This window comes from Lycorma delicatula, chromosome 2 (genome assembly GCF_047948215.1).
Source record: "Lycorma delicatula isolate Av1 chromosome 2, ASM4794821v1, whole genome shotgun sequence".
Lineage (NCBI taxonomy): Eukaryota > Metazoa > Arthropoda > Insecta > Hemiptera > Fulgoridae > Lycorma > Lycorma delicatula.
Window position 1 is genome coordinate 7,843,582 of NC_134456.1, and position 25,962 is coordinate 7,869,543.

The window sequence follows — 25,962 nt, forward strand, 5'->3', positions numbered from 1 at the left end:
TGTTTCTTTGTGGAACAAGGAGTTTAAAAGTGGCTGGATGGGTGTGACGCACGAAGAGGGGGGGAGCACAACACCTGTCAACTTCCACCATGGACGGCAAGATTCAGTAAGCTTAAGAGATGGTTCTGGCAAATAGGTAGTTACCATTATTGATGTAGAACTGTGTTCTTTCAACATCAGTCATTGTTCTGTTCATCAAATAATATGAGCTGGGCTTCCGCAGCTCATATTATTGCACGGCTTACTGCAGAAGACAAGTCAAATGTTGACATCTGCCAACACTTACTTAATCTCTTCAACAAGGAAGATGTCATATTTTTGAGCAGAGTAGTCAATAGTGATGAAACATGATTCATCCCTATGAGCCAGAATCATTATACCAGAATATGTATGGAAACACCCAGGATTTCTAATGAAGAAAAAAATTCAACACTGAGCCATTGGCAGGAAAGTTATGCTAACTGTTTTGGATGTAAAAGGATTTTCACTGCAAGACTTCATAGAAAAGGGAACTACGATCACTAACAGCAAGAGTCAAAATGAAATGTTGGAAAACAAACTGAAGCCAGCAATTCACAACAAATGCCAAGCTCTATTGTTGAAGAAAGTGTTGTTGCATAACAATGCCTACCAGAACACCCTCCCTACTGCCCAGATCTTCCTACCTGTAACTTTCATCTGTTTGGGCCACTTAAGGCTGCTTTGTAAGATTGTCAATTTTCTAAAGACTTAGGCAGGCAGAAAACAATGCAAAAGTGACTTTGCGACCAACCTGAAAACTTCTTCTTGGAAGGAATATGCACGCTTGTGGTGGACCACTAGAACAAGTGCATTGACAGAGGAAGTAACTATCTAGAAAAATGATGTATATATAGAACCCCCCTACCTTTATGTAAATAATTATGGAATGAAAAGTATAGATAATTTTTGACTTGCCCTCATATTACACTATACATTTATATTCTCCAAAGTGTAATGGTTCAAGTTTAGATATTTCTACATACATATATTAACATTAGTAAATAATAAATTGGAAAACAAGAATATGTTCAAAACTGATAAAATTGTTCATTTCTTAGTGTTACATAAGTACTGTTTATTTATAAAATAATATTTATTATTATTTTGTTCTTTCTTCATTTATTTATTTATTTTCTAATATATGTACTCTTTCATAAGTGTTTACTGATAATGATGGTTTAACAACTGACATGACCATCTAGTTTTATTTTTTAAGTAAATTTCTTGTAATTTTCTTATTTTTCTAATTTATTTCAACAGCTGTTTTGCAGCCCTCTTTATTTGTATTAAATAATAACTTAACACATAAAAATCTCTCAACATATTATGAATTCACTGTACCTGGGCATTAGATGAATCTGCAGCATTATCGAATGATGGATTTCTTTGTAATCCTAACACAACCTAATAAAAAAAATTAATAGAATTAAAAAAAACATTAATCTACGTTCTTAAAATGTGCAATTAAATTCATAACATTATTACTTCTCTCTCAGTCTAGCTTGATATTATTTTACAAGCTACACAATTGATTTCTTATCATAGAAAAAGATGAAAGTAGGAGCCTTGAAATTTCTCAATTGATATAATCGAGACAAACAATATGGCTATTTTTCAAGCAATATTGTTTTGTTTCATAACAACTTCATCAGCTAAAAAACATTGAACCCTGCTTAAAAGAATTTTGCCATTAAAGACCTAAGCACATTAAGCTCTTGATCTGATCTCAATTTTTTCATGTTTTTTTTTAACTAAAAAAAGACTGTAAGTACAGATTAAAAGTTATGGTAACATGAAAAAAAAATTAAAACTAAGCGGGTAGAAAAAATTAATGGTAGACTTCTATAATAATGCATAAAACTAGAGAGACATAATATAATAAGGAGAACTAGAGAGACATACTATAATAAGGAGAGACTAAAGAGACATAATATATTAAGTGTTGAAATCTAGACTAACTACAAGGAAAAAATAGTTTTGTTGTAAATACCAACAAATAAGTTTTAATAATTACTTTTAATTTATTACAGTCAAAATGCTCTTTATTTTCAGAATGAATCTCACATATATGACATTTAAATGAAAATGAATACAGTAATTATATAATAACTGAATATTACCTCAACAGGTGGCACTATTGTCTTCAGTATATTATCAAGGTTATTCATAGTCACAAGCTGCCCATTAATACTGTATAACCAATCACCTATACAAACAAAATCAGAAAAATAACAAGTTACAACACTGGTATAACAATTACATATGAAAAAAATATATATTTAAAATGTATTAAAAAAGTCAAATTCATAAGAGGCTGTATCAGAGTAGAACAAAATTTTATGGTTACATTTTTCATAATATAAAAAATGCATGTTAAAAGAGAGAAAATATTCCGAAATGTAAAACGCATAAATTTCTTCACTTCTTAACCTAATCTTACAACCAATATGCATTTATCTTCACTTTTACGAGGAAGAATATGTAAACAATATTGTTAACAAGAAGTGACAAATAATAACGAGAATTTAAATTTTTCCAATAGGATTTACTTATTCTTCTATATTGACATTGTTCTTTTGTAATACCTCAGAGATTCGACACACCTATGACAGTTTTTTCCAACCATCAAAACATTTACGAAAAACATTTTTTTGGTACATCCTTAAATTTACTTTGTGATTTTTTTCTTTAATTCATCTATCGTTGCAAATTTTTGTCCTTTTAATGTTCTCTAAATCATTGGGAACAATAAAACATCACACAGTATTATGTCTGGAGAATAAACAGGTTGCTGCAGCATCAGTATGGTGTTGTTTTTGGGTAAATTATCATGAATTAATATTGCAATGGGGGCTGGAGTTTTATTGAAGTGGGAAATCCAAGAATTGTTTATCAACATTTGTGGTAATTTTCTTCAAGCTGCTTCATGTATACAGTGTAAAAACCACTAAGTAATATTATTTGATGGTTGTATAACACTGTGGAGTACTTATCGGTTATATGGAACCCCTACTGAAATCCAATTGTTTTAAATGGCGCCGATACTTTTGAGGCATTCTTACACGAAATTCATATCTATTAGCCACCTAAACAGGTAAAATATATATAATTTGTATATTTAATATTAATTAGACGAAGTTAGCGTAAGTTATATTTGGTTACGTGGTTATGTTAATATACATACGCGATTTGTCATTACATGGAATCAACATAATCTAATCAAACATAACCTACACTTGCTAATTTGTCTGATTAACATAAAAATTAAATACTATAAATTATACGTATTAATTATATTGTGTCGAGTTGCGTACAAAAGTTATACGTAACCTTTCAGTAGGAGTCCCGTATAACCAATAAGAACCCATTGTGGAAAGAATTCAAATTGAACAATGCTGTTGTAATTGAAAGTAAGAAGTAAAGAGAACTTTAACATTCAAATGAAATTGGCATGCTTTTTCTCTTCTTAGTTCTTCAGGAAGCTTTCTTTGGTATAACTGGACTTTTGTTTTAATATCATAATCATACACTTATGTTTCATTACTGTTACGGCACACTTGAGCAATTCTGATTTATCAGCAATGTCAACTGATAATGGGTCTGTGATATTGCTTTTGTTAAAAATTCAACAGTTTTGCAACAAATTTTGCTGGCACTCATTTTATACCCAAAATGTCACTCAAAATTGTTTCACAAAAGCCATAAGAGAGTCCAACCTTTTCAGTGACTTCTGACTTCTCTAAAAGTGGTTCAGTGATTACTGATCAAACTGTTTTGTAGATATTTTCATTGGTTGTTGATATGTTCAGAGATTCAGGTTGTCATCAAAGTCTTCACAGATTTCTTAAAACTACTTATTATAAATTCTGGATATCAACATTGAGAATTATACATTTAATATATCTGAAAATATTGATACACATTACAGACAGTGCCGCCATCACATGAGAAAAAAAACTTTCCTGAAAAGACAGTGCGTGGAATTAAAAAATTCTCTTATTTTTGATCACACCTCATATAAGCCACAATGGCTATGGTTAATCTTTAACATAGCTGATAAAGAAATAATGGAATATGATCAAATTTGCAGGGTGCCTTTTAATTTTGTTATGCATTGCACTCATTATATCTTAAGTATAAAGACCAATCAATCTAGAGGTTAGAAACAAGATCACTAAAAATGTTCACTTAATGCAAAACATTAATTTGCTTGAAGAAATTTTTTATGATTTCTGTACAGCTTCTATATGTGCCATTATGAATGAAAAATCATTTGATTTCTTATCAAACTCAAGTAATAAATTACATGTCTTACATATTTGAAAAATGTTATGTGTGCAGCAGATAAGAGTTGAACTGAATATGAATCTAAACCAAATCCTACTTTGCTACTTACAAAATTAAAAATTTTCTCAATTGAATAGAGTGCAATTTTTTCCCCATTAATAACAAATGACAACTTCACAACTAAATTATTATTATCTTTTATGACTGCATAGGATCACTCTAATCAGTCCATTATACAAGTCTCTCTGATGTGATTGTTTGGGCCTTGTGGTCCTCCCAGTACTTTTTCATATGTCGATCTTTGTGCCCTTTCTAGTGTTCATGTTGTGAGCATTAAGCGAGAGTTTTTGTTCTTGATTTTCTTGTTTAATACCTTACCTGTGGTGTCTTCTGGTGTAAGGCTAATTTCCTTCTGATCCTCTCTTATTTCTCTAATCCATCTGCATCCTGTCTTCGTGTTTTTGAAGTTGAGATTGTACTGTACTAGCTGCTTCAGAAGTATTGAATCTAGCATCCTCATGATACATGTAAAGAACCCTAGTCTCCTCTTATGTATGGTATCAGTAATAGCTCGTCTGATATTTTTTATTGATTCAGGTATCTTCCAATTCTTTTGATTTTATGCAGTCTGTCTGTCTTTGATTGTTTGTTCAAGTGGAAGAGTGTTTCTGCTGCATAAGTGGCTTCTGGCTTTAAAACTGTGTTGCAATGTCTTATTTCTGCATTTATCGATAGGCATTCTTTGTACCAGGTTAATTTTTGAGCTTTAGCTAGTTTGTTTCTTATTTGGATTAAGGTTTTTTCATTTAGGTTGTTTGTTATTATATCTCCGAGGTATTTAAATTGGGTTACTATTGAGATTTTATTACAGTTTGTGTTTACATCTTTTAATCGTGTTGGTTTTTGGGGCATAATTTCTGTCTTTTCCAATGATATTTTGAGGCTAATCTTATTTGTAATGTTTTGAAGTTCTAATATCTATGATCTAGCTTCATCAATGTTGTTTGCTAGTAGTACTATCAAGTCGATGAAACAAATACAGTTTGTTTTGATTTTTCAGACTATTTTTATTTTTGGAAGCATTTTTTAAGTCATTCCCTCATTACCATTTCTACAGCGCAGTTGAATAATAGTGGTGAGAGCTCACTGCCCTGGTGCAGTTCTGTTTTGATCTCAAATGGTTCCGAGAGCTTGCCTCTGAATTTTACCTTTGACTTAGTGTTTGTGAGGGTCAGTTTTATCATGTTTATTAATTTGGTATGTAGTCCCGAGGTGTCTTAGAATTTTTAGTAGGGATTCTCTGTGAATGCAGTCAAAAGCTTTCTCGAAATCTATAAATGTTATCACCATGTCTCTGTTTCTTTTTCTGTTGTAATCCATTATTAGTTTGAGATTCAAGATCTGGTCTGGAGAGCTCCTCCAGGGTAGGGAAACCTACCTGGTATACTCCTAGTTATTTCTCGAGTTGTGAACCGATCCTGTTGAGGATGATTCTTGAAAGAATTTTGTATGTTGTGTCTAGGGGAGATTCCCCTTAATTGTTGGGGTTTGTTTTGTCCCATTTGTGTAGTGAATGGATGAGGGCTGTCATCCAGTGTTCTGGTACTTCTTCTTTGATACAGATGTTGACAAGCTGTTGAAGGGCAATTTTTGCTGATCTTCCTGTTTGTTTTCAGATCTCGTCGAGAAGTCTGATCTTCTCCTGTTGTTTTGTAATTCTTCATCTCAACCAGTGCTTGGTAGATTTCTTTTATTGTGGGAAAGTTAATGTTTTCTGGTAATGTATGTGTTGAAGTTTAGGAGTTCTGTCAGTTCTTCACAATTTTGGAGTTTGTTGAAATATTTAGCTAGGATTATCACATTGTCTTTATTGTTACAGGCCAGTTTACCTTTCCATTCTTTATTAGTAGGGTTGGGGGTTTATATTTTTGGAACTGATTTTTGAAGGTTTTATAGTAGTCTCGACTGTGTTTTACTGAATTCTTCTTCTACTGACTTCAGTGTGTCTTTATGGTATTGTCTTTTTATTCTCCTTAGTGTTGTAGTCTTTTCTTTGTTTTACTAGATTTTGGAAGGATGTTTCTGGTTTTGGGATTGGTGAAATAGACATGCTTGATGTCTTTTTTCCACTGTTTTGTCATATTCGCTGTTCCACCATTGATTTTTTCTACGAGATTTTATTGGGGCTAATTCCTCTGTGATTTGTTTAAGGTTGTTGACTAGATCTTCAAGTTTATCCATGATTGTTATTTTTTCAGTAATTTTCATTCATGATTAGTCGGGTAGGGTCCATCTTTCTTTTACTATTAGGGGCTTGTTTTTTTGTTTTCTTTGGGAAGAAAGTATATCTAATTTTGATTACATAGTGGTCTGTGCCTGTGTCTACTCCTCAGAAGACATTGTATATCTCCTTGGTTTGTTCATGAAGACATGGTCTAGTTGCCATTATCCTTTAGTGTAGTTTGGGGTGTTTCCAGACTTTTTAAGGTTTCTTTTCAGGTTTTTGAAGTTTGCGGTTTCTGCAGAAATCGACAAGTATGTCCATTTTTGTTTGATTTCTTTTGGGCAGGCCATTTTCTGATGATGTCACATACCTTCTTTCTCTGCTTAGTTGAGCACTAAGTCTCTGATTAGTTGTTTAACATGGTTTTTGGGGATGTTATTTATAGTCAGGTCAAGTAGTTCCCAGAACTTTTCTGTTTCTTTATGGTCTTTTGGAGAGTTATTTTTCATTGTTAGTGGATGCTGCATAGGCATTTATTATAGTGTAGATTTTATTAGATACTTTTAGGGTGAGTTTAGGGTTCTTGGGAATTGTGACTAGAATACTTATATGGAATTTATTATTTTAGGCTAACTAAAAAGCCTGTACCAAACTGTAGGATATTTTTCATCACTCTCTTCTCAGGTATACCTTTGTAGAATCTATATCCTTGAGATTCCATGGCATCCTGCTCAGTGTTTCTTATTTCCTGTAGACCCATGATAAGAATTTTATGTTGGTCCATTAGGCCAGTTATTATTTTTAGTTTATCAGTCTGCATGAACGAGTTTACATTGTACGTGGAAATGTAGCTGATCTGCTTTGGTTTGATTTTAGACTCTGTATATTTCTTGTTCATGTGTGTAGGGTTGGGGCATTCCAATGCTTTCAATCGCATGTTATCTTCTAAGCGACAGCCCACCGTATCCGAATGCTACCTTATCTGAACTCTGGTATTGCTTGGTTCAGCCGATGGAGTATTCCTTTAAAGTTCTTTCATGGTTGACTATCAAGGGGTCACCTGTGGTGAGACCAAGTCCCGAGCTGCAACTCTAGATGTGATCTAGTGAGGTGTGATTTGATGATAAATAAGCTGTGAAGTTTGTTTAGATTTAGTTCACCAGAAAAATGTCTCCTATTTGTTCCGGATATATCCAGGCACACCTTATGGAGTCTCAATCTGATTCTTTTGTTAAAGTTGTTACTTTGGAGAAAAGTTACAAAGTCTGATCCTAAACATTACGCCCTCACAGCTAAGTAATAATAGAAAATAAATAATTCACAAATAATTAATTTATTATGTTGGTTTTATGTTAAAAAAATAAATAATTAATATAAAACTGATAAAAAATTAAACTTACAGAAAATAAATTTCACTATAAAAACATGCACAAAAAGAAATTATTTATAATCCTGTAATTCTATTTATATATTATGCTTTGCTTTCTTCTAAAAATAGTAACTTAGTACAATAAATAAATGACTATTCCATGCACTGCAACAAGGGCGTTTTTTTTTTTTAATTCATACATTTTGTATGATTGTGATCTGTCTTGAAGGAGATAGTGAGTTCATTAAAACAGAGATATTGGGGACAGATGAGGCTACATTTTAAATAGGCATGATGACCATTTCATTAAGTTTACCAGAGTAATAATAGTTTCATTCAGTAAGAATAAAATTTGTTAGGTCCTATAGATAGGGTAGAATTTGGTATTGTGCAATAATTGGACCTTATTTCTTTGTCAGTAGGATGACTGTAGATACTTAGCTATGCTAAGTTTATCATGTTCATCAGTCAGTAGATGTTATACATGTACAAGTAGTACAAGTAGTTTTTTTAAAGTTTGTTTTATTTGGCCATATGACAATACACCACAATACTTTGGTTTGAATTACAAAGGTGAATTAAATATAAACCAGAATTTTTGTTGTCGGTGGCGCACAGCTAATGAAGAGGGCCGTGGCTTCTCACTGTTGTAGTAGGGATGCGTGGAGGGGATCCCACTCTTAAAAAGTCAGCTCATCATTTTTTTCTAGTCAGTACCACAATGTCAGAGCAGGAGGTATTATTGCGCGTTGTGCAATGTATTATTTATAAAATTTCTCATGGCAGGGGGTGTGAAACCATCAGAAATTTTGAAAAGACTTCAGGCACAGTTCATGAACAACACAGTTAAAAAGACTCAAGTGTATGATTGGCATAAGAGGTTTACAGAAGGATGAGAACCAATTAAAAATGAAGGTCACCATCGCCCAAGGACAAGTGCTAATGCTGAAAACGTTCTCATGGTTTGTCACCTTATCGAGGACGACTGTTGATTAACAACTGTTTCTGAGATCGAAATAAGCTACGGCAGAGCTCAGGCAATTATTACTGGCCTGAATTATCTTGAATTTAAAATAGTGGCAGCATGATGGGTCCTTTGTCTTCTCACTGAAGGTAAAAAGCTCTATCAGCTAGAGGTGTGCCAGTGGTTGTTGAGTCATTACCAAACTGAAGGAAAATTTTTTTCATCAAATCATGAACTGCGATTAAACTTGGGTGTACCATTACACCCCGGAATCAAAACTGGCAAGTATGGCGTGGTGAAAAAAGGGAGAAACTGCAAAACTTTAAACTTATATTGGAAAAGCTTCAATATACAGGGTATGAATGGAATACTTATGGTGATTTGAAGGTAATTGCACTTATTCTTGGTCTGCAGATTGGTTACACAAAGTACTATAGTTTTTTGTGTGAATGGAATAATAGGGACAGAAAAAACCATTTCATTAGAAAAGAATGGCCTAAACGTGAATCACTCATTCCAGGACAGAAAAATGGTGAAATATAATCCATTATGTAATCCTAAAAATGTGTATCAACCTCCATTACACATGAACGAATTTCCTCTGTTACATTAACGAAGAAGTTTGTCAAGATCATGGACAATACTCCTGGTTTCATGTACTTAAAACAGAAGTTTCCTAAAATTAGTGATGCAAAAATTAAAGAAGGAAAATTTGTGGGTCCACAAATACGATCACTATGCATGATGAAAAGTTTGAGGAACTATTGAATCCACTGAAGAAAGCAGTTTGGCAAGCATTCAAATATGTTACTCAGATTTTTTGGGAAATCGAAAGACGGAAGATTACCATGATATTATCAACAATCTTATAAAAATTTGTGTTGAGATATATCGTTAAAAGTACACTTCCTGCACTTGCACCTAGATTTCTTCCCAGAAAATCTTGGCGCAGTGAGCGATGAGCATGGGGAACACTTTCATCAGGAGATTTCAGCTATAGAAAAGAGGTATCAAGGCGAATGGAATTCTAATATGCTGGCCGATTGTTGTTGGACTGCCAACAATAAAGAAAATGCCAACTATAATAACTTACAATTCATTTATTTTGTAAAATTTCACAGAAAAAACAAAAATGATATTACCCACCTATTTTAATACTTTGAAGTTTAGCAGCCTCTGTATTAGGTACAATACCACCAATCATAATGTTTGTTTTATCAGAAAATGTAGTTATAATAAGACCTAATAAAGATTCACATAATGTAGCTCGACGTCCTAAATTTTCTCCTACAACTTTAAATTGCACTGTTCTCACTTCAGTTTCCTGACATACAAACACCATTAAATTTTAATTACATACAAAAAACTAATCATTTAAAAGATAACAAAACAAGTCAGTATTAAAATTTAAAAAAAAGTTTTTTTTAATGTTCACTTTTAATGAAAACAATTTAAATGATAAACATAAAAAGACAAATAACTTAGCAATGTATCTTAAAAACACAAAGAGAAAAATTTTCCTTCAATATTAAATCTAAACGGAAATTTGATTTTTTTTTTAATATGTACATTCATATTTAACTGTACTAAAAAAATAAATAAATACATAAAAACACCACTGCATATGATCTACAGTTCCAGATGGTATGCTGTGTGCTGTAATAGTATGAGGTTGTATGAAAAAGTTACTAAATACCCTTTCAAGAACTGTACAACAAAGCCGAATGGAAAATTGAAAGTCCACTTTATTATTCAATTACTCCTAAACACGCTCAATCAACCTTCCATGTGGTATCATTATGAAAATATGTTCAGTCACAATGTACCACTGATAACTCACATTAGTACCGATCTGTGATAGGTGATAAATTAAATTTGCTTGGATTAAATTTTGAATGAAACTCAGTAAACTGTTTACAAATACATTAGGAGTGCTTTTCAGGCTTCTACAGAACAACATTTATGTTGAACAAAGATTTTTAAGTGGCTTACAAAATCAAGACCAGTACATCTTCAGTGAAAAATAAGGACTACTTAAGATGGCTAATCAACAAAACATTGAAATATCTAAAAAGGTTTGTGAACTCATTTTCCAACAACTTAGGAGTTGTGTGAAATGTCTGGAATCAGGTACAGATCCAGTCAAAATATTTGTTAGAAAAGTAATGTCTTGTTACCAAGAAGTAAATCACGAGCTTCTAACCCACCCAGGGAAAAAGCAGGGCCATACCTTTTTTTGTCTATGTGGAGTAGATCCATTCTTGACGTGATCTATATAATGTATTATTATGTACTAATCAGTAAAAAAGAAGATTTATTTATTTACATGGTATATAACATTACTTTCTTCAATTTCAGGTGCTTTACATATGTCATAGCTAGAAGAGCGACTGTATTATATCAAGAAAGACTGTATTATATACACTACCTTTATACAACAGGGCAATGTAATATTCTAAAAATCCATGTTTAGTTGTCCTATTTGGATTGTTTATGTGTCTGTCAACATTTTCAGAATCCACCTTCGATGCTTTTACAATAAAGTTTTTCATTAAACATTGGCAATAGTACTCTATAAAATATCTAAAAATTCTATAGCAAGACTGCTAACTGTAAGGTCTAGCCAAAGCTTTAACATTTATACATTTGAAACCTTAATCTGAAACCTCCCAATTCTCTCTTCATCATGAACATTTGCAGAGAATTCATTAAAACTAACAAAGCCACCACTTAACTTTCCTTTTTTCATTTATAGGCCTATTAGTAGGCTCATTATTAAACCAATATAATTTTTTGTAACTTATGGTAGATATTTTGGCAGTATTAAGAACTCAAAATCTAGTGTAATTCATAACTGCAAAGATTGTTTATTGTTATTTATCATTTCTCTCATTTATTCCTTCAAATTTAATTCAAGTAAACTTTTCCTGTTCTCATTTCTAAAAAATTATGTTTATTTTCACTGTCATGGACAAACAAACAACAGATTGATAAAAAGTAGCCTGTCAATCATCAACTAACAAACCAATTGAATCTATGATATATGAACAATCTGACTCGCACTTGCTAATCAAGTTTTATCAGCTAATGGTCTCCAACAAATCTCCAACTAGGTATGACTGCCGGCTAATTCCACATGTTCACATTCATACAGAATGAAGAAAAATTATTTTAAAATACTCAAACACACACGGAAAGGATTAATAGTTTAACAATAAAAAATTTAGAAATAATAAAAAAGATAGTGATTAGTAATATTTTCAGTAATTATTTTTGTATTATCATTAATTGTACCTGCCAGTCACTAAAGGAAACCCTATTATTGATGATACCGGACGAATTTGTAGATGATTCATTAGAAGGTAAAATTCCAACATTACCAGCAACAGTTTTATCTTTTACATCTAACAATTTCCTCCTTGTACTATGTCTTGCACCACTGTTTCGTCTTCTAATTAGTCTAATCAATTTACCTGTATAAGATAAACAAACAAAACCAGCATTACAATATTCTATATCTAAAGGTGAACTGATATTGTACATAATTTATCAAATCATTTTTTATGGAAGGTGAAAAAATTTATTTCAACAATTACAAAGTGCAAATTACTTTGAAGAGGTCTAAAAATAAAATTGTCAACTTAATAAATAGTGTAAACCTCTTAATCATGAAGAAGTTATTATTTAACAGCTTCTCATTCTGAAAATACTGGCAAGAGTCTTACAACTTTCCTAGCAAAGGCTGGAAAATTAATTTAGATGAGGGTGCCTTGAATATCAATACAAAGAGGTAGTATATTATTTTGTTTTAGACTATCTGTTTCAGTTTTCTTATAGCGGTGACAGATGAAGTGCTCCTGAGGTACAACAGGCACTAATCAATCACTTTTTCTGAAAGCCATCATGATAATCACTGTATAGTCAATTCCTATTGTGAACACAATGAATATATTTACTAGCAGGACTAAAAATTTTATTTTAGTAGACTTGATGTGTTGCAACAACATTTTTGTCCCAGTAAAGAAGTCAAAGTCAGACCACCTCACTTCTCACTTTCTTACAAAAATTGGAGAAGAATATAAATACTATAGTGGGATGCTTTATTTTTAAGAAAGGGTATGCTAGATAGAGAAGTGAACTGTGATTTGATCAGACCATTTATAATTATTAGGTTACAGCTCTCAACAAAAACATATATATTTTATACAGAATAGCATACTTCTAACTTTTTTTATGTTCACAATTTATACAAAACATGTTCAGAAAGAATGTAGTTTCAAAATCTGACTATTAAGAGTATATGACTCATCTCCGTGTGGTTCAGTGTTGAGCTCTTTATACTTTTGCTTGTAACAAACATCATTACGGAAAAGTTAATTTTTATTTACAGTTTATTTTGTACATTTTACATGGTTTAGACAAGTGAAGGGTAACTTTGTAAACAGGCTGTTATCCATTTATTTAAGAGAAAATGCAATGAGATGTAATTGGTTAGAAAATGGATAAAGTATTTAACAAAGGGCAAATAAATGTGGTATAATGAGGCAAAAAGTGGATGACTATCAATAATAATTTTGTGGAATTTATAAATGGATAACACTTGTGAGCACAGATAGTTTAAATTATTGAACATTCGAGCTGCTTCATGAACCCAAGAATTCACTACTACTAACAACAATTGCATAATTTCTTACATAATCCAGATTAAACAAGTGACTGCAATTGAGCGCTTCCTTGCCGGTAAGCAATATGATAACAATGATAAAAGAACTCTGCAGCTTCAACTCAAAGAGCATAATTTTACAAGATAATATTCAGAAAATGGATCCATGCAACAATAAATTCATAACATTGGTAGAAAAAAATGTTGAAAAGTAGCAATGACTTTTTTTTGCTAAAATAATAATAATGTAGTTTAAAAATAAACTGTCATTTTTTAACCCCTTACTGCTTTTTGATCAGATAATTTATCATTAACTACCTTGATAAAATAACTTGGTCATTCACGTTTTTGCTGAAAAATCCCTCTTGACAAAATAATTCATCATTATAAATTGACCTGTTTTACTGTTTTTTTTTGTTGAAGTACTACAATGTGTGTGAGTCTAGTTCCATTTTTACTCTAATTTAACAGTAAAGTGCTAGTAACATATCAGTTTTCTATTCTATATGTCTTGTTTTGATCCTCCTGAACAGCTGTTACTATATATTTATTTTCAGTGTTTTGATTGTTTCTTAAGTTGTGTATGAGTTGATTTTATTATTTATTTGTGTTATTTATTGCTTTCTTTTATCATTTTCATAATTTTATGAGAGAAATCAAATATAAACCAGAATTTTTGTTTCATAATTTATTGAAGGATAATAAAAATACAATATTATTTTTCTATATAATTTCCTCTTTTGGAAACACATTTTTCCCAGCATATAGGTAGCTTATGATCCCACAATCGTAAAATGAAGGTGGCCATGACATCAACCAATTGTGCACCAACACTTCAACAGCAGTATTGTCTTTATAAATTTCTGTCTCCAAGTGCTTCTTTTAGTGACCCAAACAAATCATAATCGCAGGACAACAAGACTGGAGTGTATGCAGGGTACTCCAGTGTAAGGACGCAATTTTTTCTTGGATTTGTGCTGCAGTATGGGGCTAAGCATTGTCATGAAGCAGAATGACGTCTCAGATTTGAAACTGATGTCTTTTTTGACGGTATGTGAGTTTTGCTTTGTCTAAAAGTTGGCAGTAATATGCAGAATTCACTATATGTCATTCATGGAGTAAATGAACATGCAAAATTCCTTTGAAAAAATACTGTGGCCAGAACCTTTCCACCTGATAGTCAAGTTTTGGCTTAATGCATGCAATTTCTCCCTTTTATCACCACTCCATACTTGCCTGTTTTGATTCTGGGGTGTAATGGTGCACCCAAGTTTCATTGAGATCATGATTCAATGCTTCACCTTGGTAACAACTCAGCTACCGCTGGCACACCTCTAGCTGATAAAGCTTCTGACCTTCGGTGAGAAGATGAGTGACATTGAGATCATGATTCAATGCTTCACCTTGGTAACAACTCAACTACTGCTGGCACACCTCTAGCTGATAAAGCTTTTGACCTTCGGTGAGAAGATGAGTGACCTATCAGGTTGCTACTTTTTTAAATTCAAGATCGCCAGTAATGATTACCTGAGCACTGCCGTAGCTTATTCCGATCTCAGAAGCAATTTCTGCAATTGTTAATCGACGGTCATCCTTGATAAAGTGATGAACCATGAGAATGTCTTCAGCAGCAGCACTTGTCCTTGGGTGATGTTGGTGACCTTCATTTTTAATTGGTTCTCGTCATTCCGAAAACTACTTATGCCAATCATACACTTGAGTCTTGTAAGTGTGTTGTCCCTGAAGTCTTATCAAAATTTCAGATGGTTTCACACCCTCTGCTCTGAGGAATTTAATAATACATGGTACAATGCGCGATGATACCTCCTGCTCTGACATTGTGATACTGACTAGAAAAAAGTAGTGAGCTGGCTTTCTAAGAGTGGGACACCCTCCACACATCCCTATGTACAACATTGAGAAGCCACACCCCTTTCCATTAGCCATGCATCAATGACAACAAAGATTCCAGTTTATATTTGATTCACCCTCATACTATTATTTTCGTGTAATTTTCAGTCATATTTCATTTCCAACTGTTTGTGTCTATGGATATGACCATATGTAAATAAGAAATAACAGAGTTGTTTACAATAACCCAACTTTAGTAATTGTTTATGTGAGTAAACTATCTTCATATTATATTAATTACTTATTAGTGTTTTACAATATTATTGATATAACAATTAGGAACTTTAAGTGATATTTATTTACAAATAACACACATGTAAATGATAGTGATAAAATTGAAGTTTAAATATTATTTTATACAGTGCATGATAAGAAAAGTACATAATAGGTCCTTAAATTAGTTTTTTGTCTTATTTCATTGCATAGGTAAAATATATAAGAAAAAAAATGGGCAAAATAATAAAGGTAGGGTGAAAACAATGGGGCATAATAATGTGATTTTCCGCTAAAATAAAGAACCATTAAGGGGTTAATAACCTAATTGTATTTACTTTCCGAATATGCCAGTTACATCAATATATATGTACAGCTAGGCCATGCAAGAGTTTAGCCTGAAATGAAGATTATTCGTCCGGGGGAAGGAAAGGGATAAATTGGAATAAAATCTGGGTGTTTCTTCGCATCAATTGTTATCTTTCTCTATTACTCATATATATACACACACACATACCCCACACACCAGCGATGGCGGAAAAGGGTTGCGTTCATAGCTTCCAAAACCCCATTATGCAGATAAATTTTAATCTCATTTTTGCTTTGCTTTATAATGAACTGCTAAACTTTTTTAAATGTTATTTTCTTAAGAAATTAAATTTGTTATTAATATTAAGTCAATACCTCTACTTAATCAATCACAAAAATCTGTTTTATAAACTAAGAACAAAAGAATTAAAACAAGAAACAAACTGTATAGTTACTTTGAGTTGTTTTCTTTGCTTTTACTTCAGTAGGACTTTGCTCTTGTTGAAATTGTGTTTCACTGTTATTATTACTGCAACTATTAGTATCTAACTCTGTCATTGACTCAATGTACATTAATTCACCTAAAGTATTTACTTCAGATTGCCAATCTGCTACAGAACTGTAACAAAATTTATGCATAAAACATTTATACTAAAATTTAAAACAATAAAATCTTTTTAATACAAGACCTTTTTTCAGTTCTTTTGATGCAATACATTTTTATCATAATTTTCAATTTAAAATCAAGCAAATACTTACATATATATGACTGCTTTATAATATGTCTGCTTCTTGTTAAATTTTTCGGAGAAAGTAATAAAAAAAAAATGCCTGATTTATAAAACCAAGAATCAATGCTCTTTTTTTTGTTAATATTTCAAAATAAATTTCATTTAGATTTAGCAAGTAACAAAAAAACAATTGTTCGTTGAAGAAAAACTGAACTGTATAATGGATGGATATTTATTGTTTGATGTCATCAGACAACATACAATGTATGTCAAATGTATATGAAACTGTATGAAAAACATTTAGAGATAAAATAACCATACGTAATGTACACAACAGACCATATAATTATCAAACAATGAAAAACCAAAATGAACAATTTAATGAATAACAGAGCCCCTGATGTTATTATGAATAGATTCATATTAAAAACTTTCAGAATTTAACTGGGCAACCACATTTATAGTAAAATGAGATTCACTTTTTTAATGAGATTATTCTAATTTACTCCAAATTAAAAATCATTAAAGTACGTAAAATATACAAAGAATAAAGTAAAAAATACATAACATCCTATTTCTATTGCATAAATCTAAATTTATAAAAAGAAAGATGTAACTTCTGGAGATAAATATACTGGGTGTCCTAAATGAAACTGTGCACCTACAAAAACATCTGAATCTCAACCAATTAAATACAATTTAACTTGTTTTTTGACAATGTTAGCAGTGAAACTAACTGCTGACTTTGTTTGTAGCTGATTTCCATGTTTCAGTGTTTGTCAATCATTTTTATTTCCACAACCATTAAAGCTGTTTACTCTTTTGTTTTTAGTGTATGACAATGATTTTAAATCTTGAAGCTTTCATTCACTGGTTGAAAATTTGTACTGTTGTCGTGGTGAGTACACACAACACATGAAGGAAATGCTTCATCAAAAGTTTCCAAACATCAATGTACCACATTATAATGCTGTATGAGACCTGATCGATAATTTTTGAGAAATGGATCTATCAAAGATGTATCCAAATCTGGAAGATCATCTATTCTGACAGAGAAAAAGGGTTAGATGATATTTATGACTGCATGGCTCAAATTTAAAAAAAATCTATTACAAAATTGGTACAACATGCAGAAATCTCTAGTAGTAGTTGTAGAGCACTGATAGATTCTTTCTATAATTTCATGTATATGCTTTGGAGTATACCTTCAAATTAGTACAGATATCCTTAAAGCAACTGGTGGCCATATTGAGCATCTATTGTAAATAAAAATTCATTGTATTAACTATTATTTTTGTTTCTATCATTGTCATTTGAATATAATAAATAAAATATTTGTAAACATTGATGTATAGCTTCAACTGGACCCTTACATTATAATTTCAGTTTAGAAAATTGCAGCCTATATAATTGAATATATTTTATATTCAATTTATAAATAAAGACGTGACTTTTAATTATAGTAATTGAGTATTTTCTTACATTAGGCATTTTCAAGCTAATATTTAACATATTTTACTGATAAAAAACTTAAAAGCTGTGGTATCAGAGGAGTTGCTTACAAGTTTTCATGGGATGATCCAGTTCAATTTGTTTGCAACAAAATCAAACCATATTGTTTTGCTCTGAAGCACCTAAATGAGAAATTAAAATTGTCATCAAGACCAGATTTCTCTTGATTATTAAGATTTGTCATCAAGTTTATTAAATGTATGATTAAATATTAATTATGCCTACAAATATTGTTGTATAAACTATAATATCATCTCTTAGGGTTCACTCAAAAAATTAGAATGGGCTTTTAAGATACAAAAAGCATTGTTTGGTACCAACAAGTATGAATTGTATACACCTGTATTTAGAAAATTAAACATGTAAATTTATCCTTACGGTTATATTTATGTAAGTGCAATCTTTGCTAAAAAGAATGGTCACAGTTTCTTAAAAAATAACAATATCCAACTTTACCAAACCAATGGAACACAAACAATACACTGAAATCAATACTTCAGCTTGAAAAAGGCCCTTATTATGGTCTACTGCCATTTTCTATAATAGCTGAAGAATTTTAAAGATATTCCCACTAATTTACTTAAAATACATTTAAAAGATTTTCTTTTTCAGTTCAGTTCAATGTTATTAATCAGTTGATGAATATTTAAATAATACTATTAAAAACAAAATAAAAAACTTTGTTATTCAAAACATCTTGTTCAACATGTACATAAATAAGTCCTCAAAAAAACACTGAATAGCAGCTTCAACATGTTTCACATGTTTATATTTAAATAATTAATACTGACTTTAAACACAGCTATTTTTTATCTTATAATCTGATTTTATATTTATAATTTATCTTATATGACATGATCTAAATTATGAATAGATTAGAATAAATTTATGTAACATTTTGCACATGTCATCTAAGAGGTTGAAGCTGCACAAGTAACTGCAACCAAAAATTAAAAAAAAAAAAGATTGTTAGAAATTAACTATTTAAAAAAAAATTAACAGAATGTTTATTTACAGATAAAAACTATGATTAAAAAAAGTTCAGTGGTTTCATTATTATCTTTTCAAAACATGTATGAAGTGAAACCATAACAGAACTCTAAAATATATTACGTATTCTTATGTTTTTACATATGTAGCCTACTAACCAAACATCAGAATCGCAAGAGCTGCAACTGGAAGAATCCGACCACCACTCATCAGACTGACAAGAATCATCTTCACTACGCGAATCATCATCCCTGTTGGTTAATCTATAGCGAAGAATACAATTTTCGGTATTTAATTCTGTCGTGAGTAAGGCCTGATGTTCACCGTAATCATCCATAATTTAAAGAAATAGTAAAGACTATAATTATAAACTTAAAAAATCGTTTAGGTTAATAAATAAAATATTCAATTTTTAATCGAAATTTCATAACCTACATTACAATATTTCATATTATACATCATTGCGTATAGACCCAATTTAAATAAAACAGAGGTGGATATAAAATAGAATACATTTTCACAGAATAGAATAGATTTTAATTATATTAAAAACAAAAACACTGTTCAAGATTTGTTTACAAACACATATTTCACACAAGTCGTCAAATATTTTGTACCAACATAAAAAAAGAATTAGTGTGAAATTTTCAAAATAACTTAATGAATATAAAAGCGAATAACTTAATGAATGGACAGCAAGCGGTTTTGTGGTCCCTTGCGAGAAAATTGTGCTTTTTAACATCTCAAACGCTTTTCAACCCTAGGAAATTAAGATTTTCATTCCATAAACGTAATATACTAATGCACTATTATTTTCTTTTTGGTTATTTCAGATACCGTAATTTTCAGTTACGTAATAGTAAAAATCTACATTTTTTAATATTATCATAAATTACAATGTGAAGTAAATAAAATAAAAAAGTGTCTACTAATTATCTCCTGGTAATTTTTAGTGGGTGTGTTGCTATAACATCGTACTTCTGCATCGAATACAAATATTGTTAGTAACTTAAATCATTGAAAATATCGGATGCCTTAAGGTACAAAAATATTCTTTTTTCTCATTCATTTACTTCTCACACTTTTTTTAATATAACTGCAGAAGTAGAATGAATAATATTTAAATACTATCAGATTATTAAAATAAAGAATTATTATTTGCATTGCTACTTATAGTATATAAAGCTATTTAAAACAGCGGTGTTCGCAAGCATCGGTGGTTCAGTGGTAGAATGCTCGCCTGCCACGCGGGCGACCCGGGTTCGATTCCCGGCCGATGCAATTTTTTAAATACGCCGACTTTTTTTAGACTTTTCAGTTAGAAATTGTATTTTATAAAAAATAAATTTTTGTTATTTTGTCTTTCTATGAAAACTGAAAGAAGGAGTTTTGTATGTATAATATTTATCAAACAAACATTTTTTGGTACATTCCTGTTTGAAATACTAATATTTCCAACAGTGAGATTTTCGTTTACTGTTTGCGACTACAGGTAACATCTATTTGTCATAATCCGGTTGTCAATTCTACATCACATTTATGTTATCATTGTATTACACACGTAGAGTAATTAATTTCCGAATAAATATTAACTTTTCGATAGATCAATGAACGAATCCTGTTTTCTAACTGTAAACGACACACATCATAGATCGTATTGGTACGCAGCAGCTATTAATATCCAATAAGAATTAAGCTTTTTTCCGGTGTCACCAATAACACTGCAGAAGGAGTTTGCGTAGTAAATTAGAGCAATTTTTACATGTTTATTCATTGTCGTAAGCAGCGATGGTTTATTACTTTACTTATTTCATTATTACGTTTTACGTACTTGGTCAATTATTGTTTAGCCACTAGCCAATGCAGATTCTCATTTCTGTAATTTGAATATTTATCTGTTATTTACAAATGTATTTTAACGAAGAAAATGTATGAATATACAAAAGGTATTAAGCAAAATGATTATATTACAATGAAGTCAGTGAATATGAGGAATGAATGAACTTGGTTATAAATTAACGATATTAAATAAATAAATCTTTTATTATTATTGGTAATAATAATAATAATAATAATAATAATAATAATAATAATAATAATAATAATAATAATAATAATAATAATAATACTCAATATTCTACTTAAATACTCAACTTAAATATACTCTACTAGTAGAGTAGTAGCGTAGAGTTTACGTTTAGTCTATGACTAAACCTGATTCGAACCCGGAGGTCCCGGGTTCGAATCCCGGTCAGGCATGGCATTTTTCACACACGCTACAAAACATTCAACTCATCCTCTGCGGAATGAATTGCTTGACTGCGGACCCGGAGGTAAAACAAACAAAAGAAAAAAAGGTTTAGTCTATGAATGAAAGTTTGGATAATCGGGAAATAACATATGACTTTTTGAGATGGTCATAGAAAATTGAGATTTAGTATGATAAAAATACTTATTACGTTATTTAAAATTACAGATTTTTTAATCGATCGGATTTACGGGTGAGGGGATATTTAATATTATTTATAAATATATTTCCCTTATATCTTGAAAATCCGTCAACCAAAAAAATCGAAATTTGGCACAAATATTTAACTATATATTTTTAAACTTCGGCCTGATTTCGAACCCTATCAGTCTTGTTGACTGACATTGCTCCGAATCGAGTCGAGTTGTTGAAATGAACAATAATTCCAATAAAAAAGTTTAAGCTAAAAGAAAGGAAGCTGAAATAAGGGACCTGTACGTAAAATGTAAATTTTTTATACTTTAATTTTCAAGATATAAAAATCCAACTGTACCAAATATTAATGTAAACGAAATGGCAACTTTTTTTTTTTTTAAATCTGATTTGAACACCTCATAACTTCCTTGTACACCTATAAATTACCTATTAAATTTGATCCTTGCATACATTTATTTTAAACGAAAAGTAAATAAAATTTTATTTCATTAATAACTTCTGATATTTTTTTTTTCTTGTCATTACTGAATTATTATTATTTATTGTAATTTTTTTACAATCAGAGGTTAATACTTATCAATAAATCGATATTTTTAGATTAAAAAAATGTTAAAAAAAGGAGATGAAGTCGGATTTGAACCGATGTGCCTTCCTCTTATAAGATCCAAATATTTCATTAATTAAAATTTTATTTGGCTATAACTCTGGAACCAATGAAAGTAATTACCACTTATATATATCGTTGAAAAGCTCTCAATGAGGCCTTATTACTGCAGTTAACAAAAAGTTCAAAATTCAAACTTTTTGGATTTTCGGCTTTTTTTGACACTTTTGGTCCAGTCGATTGCAATCAAAAGGGGAGGTGCCACAACTAGATTTTACAAAAGTCATAAATCCAAAATTTCAACATCCTACGGCTAATCGTTTTTGAGTTATGCGAGATATATACGTACAGACGTCACGAAACTAGTTGAAATGAATTCAGGGATGGTCAAAATGGATATTTCCATTGAAATCTGAAAACCGAAATTTTTCGCCATCACAAAACTTGCTTTACTTCGTACAAGGAAGTAAAAAGAATTTTTTATAATTTCTGATATTGTATCTATCTTTCAAGTTGTGGCTGTTATTAGGAATGATATACGAAACATGGAAAAAAAAATTGGACTTATGGATCAACAGACAAACAGTGCGTGCGTGAAGGTCAAACGTCACACGGCCGAGTCAAGTGACATCCCCTCTCTGCATTACTGCCGCAATATCGACTTAGTCAAGCAGTGGCATTCGTTCACATCGCATCTTGCAGCTGCAGCCCGACAAAATAATGTTAAGTGTTTTAAAAGAACAACGCGTTAATGAGAAATTTCTGTGAAACTCGGAAAATCCACCACACAAACTCACTCTTCGTTAAAAGAAGTATACGGTGATGAATTTTTATCACGTACTCAGGTTTTTGAGTGATTTAAACGGTTTACAGAGGAACGAGAAAAAATTGACGATGACCCACCTCCAGGACGACCATGTTTTTCGGCATCCACGGGGTTGTGTACGTAAATTCGGTACATGAAGGTCAAACTGTGAATTAGCAATACTACCTTGAGGTTCTAACTACTCTCCGTGAACGAGTAAGTAGAAAGCGACCGGAATTGTGGAAAAAAAGTCACGGATTCTTCATCAGGACAACGCTTCGGCCTATACTGCATCGTCTTTCAAGACGTTATTGACCAAGCATGGGATCCCTGTGTTGGAACATCCACCATATTCACCGGACGTTGCCCCATGTGGCCTTTTTTCTGTTCTCCAAGATGAAATCAGCACCGAAAGGAACGAAATTTGAGATAGTTGTGAAAGAAAAACCAACGGAGACCATGAACATGTTTTCTGAAAATGCCTTAAAACACTGCTTTAACCAATGGAAAATTCGCTTAGAGCGGGTGTAGGGATCGTGGAGGGGAGTGTATTGAAAGAGATAATGTTAAAATTGGGAAAAATAAAAAAATAAATAAAGATTTTTCATAGTATTAATCCGGTTTTTTTTTATAGCCACACCTCGTAAGAAGTAACTGTCAAATAAGCGAATCAAATGGGATCAATATATTTCTGTTTTTTTTATAAGTTATAATCTAAATACAGCATAATTTTAATGAGAAAACTTGATCACTTGGTTAAAGGCTTCAACTAAAATCCGAAATCTTTTACTAAAAATTTTACTTTTTTCTTAATTATATTTTTATTACAGCATAATTTTTCAGCTAAAAAGCTCATTTGATCATGGGGATCAAAGGTTTACTAACATTTTGGATCTTTTTTAATCTCTCCCTCTTTGGTAACGAGGTCAACATTTAATTACGGTAACCATTTTTTTTTTTGTTGATAAATTAAATTTTTAGCGCATGAAAAAATACCGAATCTACCGGTATTTGAATTCAGAATCTTTCGGATGAGAGATAGAGGCCCACTACTTCACCACAGAGGTCGGCGTGTTAATAATAATTCCAAATTTTGATGAATATAAACCTAAAAAAAAGAAATAATGAATAGCCAACTATACAATAACTACGTCTCTTGTATTTGTTTAAATGTGGAATGGGTGAGTTTAATTTGCTAATTTAGTTAAAGCAGTTTATACCTGTATGTGTTAAAGAGATACATTTAACTGATCGGTCGATAATCTATACTTAATCGATTACTTAAGAATCTAAAAATATGAATTTTTTCATTTGAAAAAATTTAATAAATTTAGTTAATTTTACTATGTGTACGCGTAATTCATAATACTGTACAAACTTTTTTTTATTATAGAAGAGCGGGCATCAATAGCTATGGTCATTAACCCAGTTGAAACTGGTAGCGTATGAAATATGCGCCATGCCTGACTGGGATTCGAACCCGGGACCTCTGCACGAAATACCGAGATGCTACCTACTCAGCTACAGAGGTCAGCAATTTAAGATTAAAAAAAAATCAGGCAAAAATTACAAATTGTATGAGTTCTGAAGTTTAATAAATAAAATAAATTCGGCAATTTTCATGAAGATGCCCGCAGCCGATCTGTAGTTAGTAGTTAGATGGCGACAGTGAAAGGAGAAAATAAACGAATAGTGCATATATTTTATTTTTAAACATATATATTGTACAGTAATATCATTAAAATAATACAATGATGCTGTAATAATAAAATATTAAAATAAAGTACAGTATTTTCTGAGTACAGTAATTTACGTATATCATTTACTGTATAACTTAACATTTACATACTGTATAACCTATATTTCTGTATTAAATGTTAGTCTCAGTTTAGGCGAGTCATTTATACGCGGAGATTTTCCGTAACGTAACACCCGCGTAAATTGAAGGTGCACTGTATAATAAATTTATGTAATAAATAAATCTAAAAGTATAAATATAATCTAACCAAACTTAACATACGCTCGCTAATCAAGGTTAACGAGCGAAGCGAGCGTAGGTTAAGTTTGGTTAGATTATATTAATAATTATATTTATTTATTATATAAAGTTAGATTATGATTTTAACTAGCGTACCCCGTCGCGACTTCGTCCACAATATAGATGTAGCTTCACTCGCAATGCTTTTTTAATGGCAAACTTATTTTTTTATAAATAAAAAATATTTAATCGACAATATTATATTTAGATTTTCATTAAAACCTGATAAAACGGTAAATAAAAATTTTTATGAAAAATAGTGAAGGAATATACGATAAACAATGAATTGTTGCCCAAAACTTAAATAAAGGAAAACAACAAAAGGAAGATAAGAAAATTGAACAATATTTGTTAGACCGATCCATGTTATGAATGAATTAAAATAGTTCAGTATAAAAGTCCAATAAAGATAAACAAAAAATTTATTACGATCCCAAATCTAGCATCCCCATCGCGGCTTCGCCCGTGCTCCACGGTTACTTGCGCTTCCCGTCACGATCAGAGGGTGATGGCTCGCTTCGCTCTCCCTTCCCGTTTTCTCCCGTTTCCATTTTCTTCTCCCGTTTCTCTTTCCCTTACTTCATTTCCCTCTTCCTCTTCCCCCTATCTCCCCCTTCCTCTTTAATCTTTTCCTTTCACTTTTCGTTTTCCATTTCCTTTTTCCCCATCTTTCCTTTTACCTTTATCGATTTTTCCCTATTTCCCTTTTCCGATTTTTCCCTTTCTCCCTTCTTCCCCGGTTTTCGATTCCAGTTGGTTTTCGATGAATTTCGGCAAATGTTCATTTTGCCGCTAAGCAGAAATTACGGTAAAATTCTTTGTTATTCCTAATTTAAAAACAAAGCCTTTTCCGGACA

General features: G+C 31.3%; 1 protein-coding gene and 1 non-coding gene across 2 annotated transcripts in view; one reads left to right on the plus strand and one right to left on the minus strand.

Annotated features, from left to right (window-relative positions):
* LOC142320459 (protein inturned-like) overlaps positions 1 to 19,664 on the minus strand; it is a 79,801-nt gene extending 60,137 nt beyond the window's left edge. Inside the window, exons 1-6 of the mRNA XM_075358251.1 lie at positions 19,353 to 19,664; positions 16,417 to 16,580; positions 12,160 to 12,338; positions 10,012 to 10,189; positions 2,142 to 2,227; positions 1,363 to 1,425 (exon numbers count right to left, since the gene is read on the minus strand). Coding sequence (XP_075214366.1) covers positions 1,363 to 1,425; positions 2,142 to 2,227; positions 10,012 to 10,189; positions 12,160 to 12,338; positions 16,417 to 16,580; positions 19,353 to 19,531 — 849 coding nt within the window. The 5' untranslated portion in view covers positions 19,532 to 19,664. The remainder of the gene's footprint in view (positions 1 to 1,362; positions 1,426 to 2,141; positions 2,228 to 10,011; positions 10,190 to 12,159; positions 12,339 to 16,416; positions 16,581 to 19,352) is intronic.
* Positions 19,665 to 20,404: 740 nt separating this feature from the next.
* Positions 20,405 to 20,475, plus strand: TRNAG-GCC (transfer RNA glycine (anticodon GCC)). The gene has a single exon. It is a non-coding gene; the product is annotated as a tRNA-Gly (tRNA).
* The last annotated feature ends 5,487 nt before the right edge of the window (positions 20,476 to 25,962 follow it).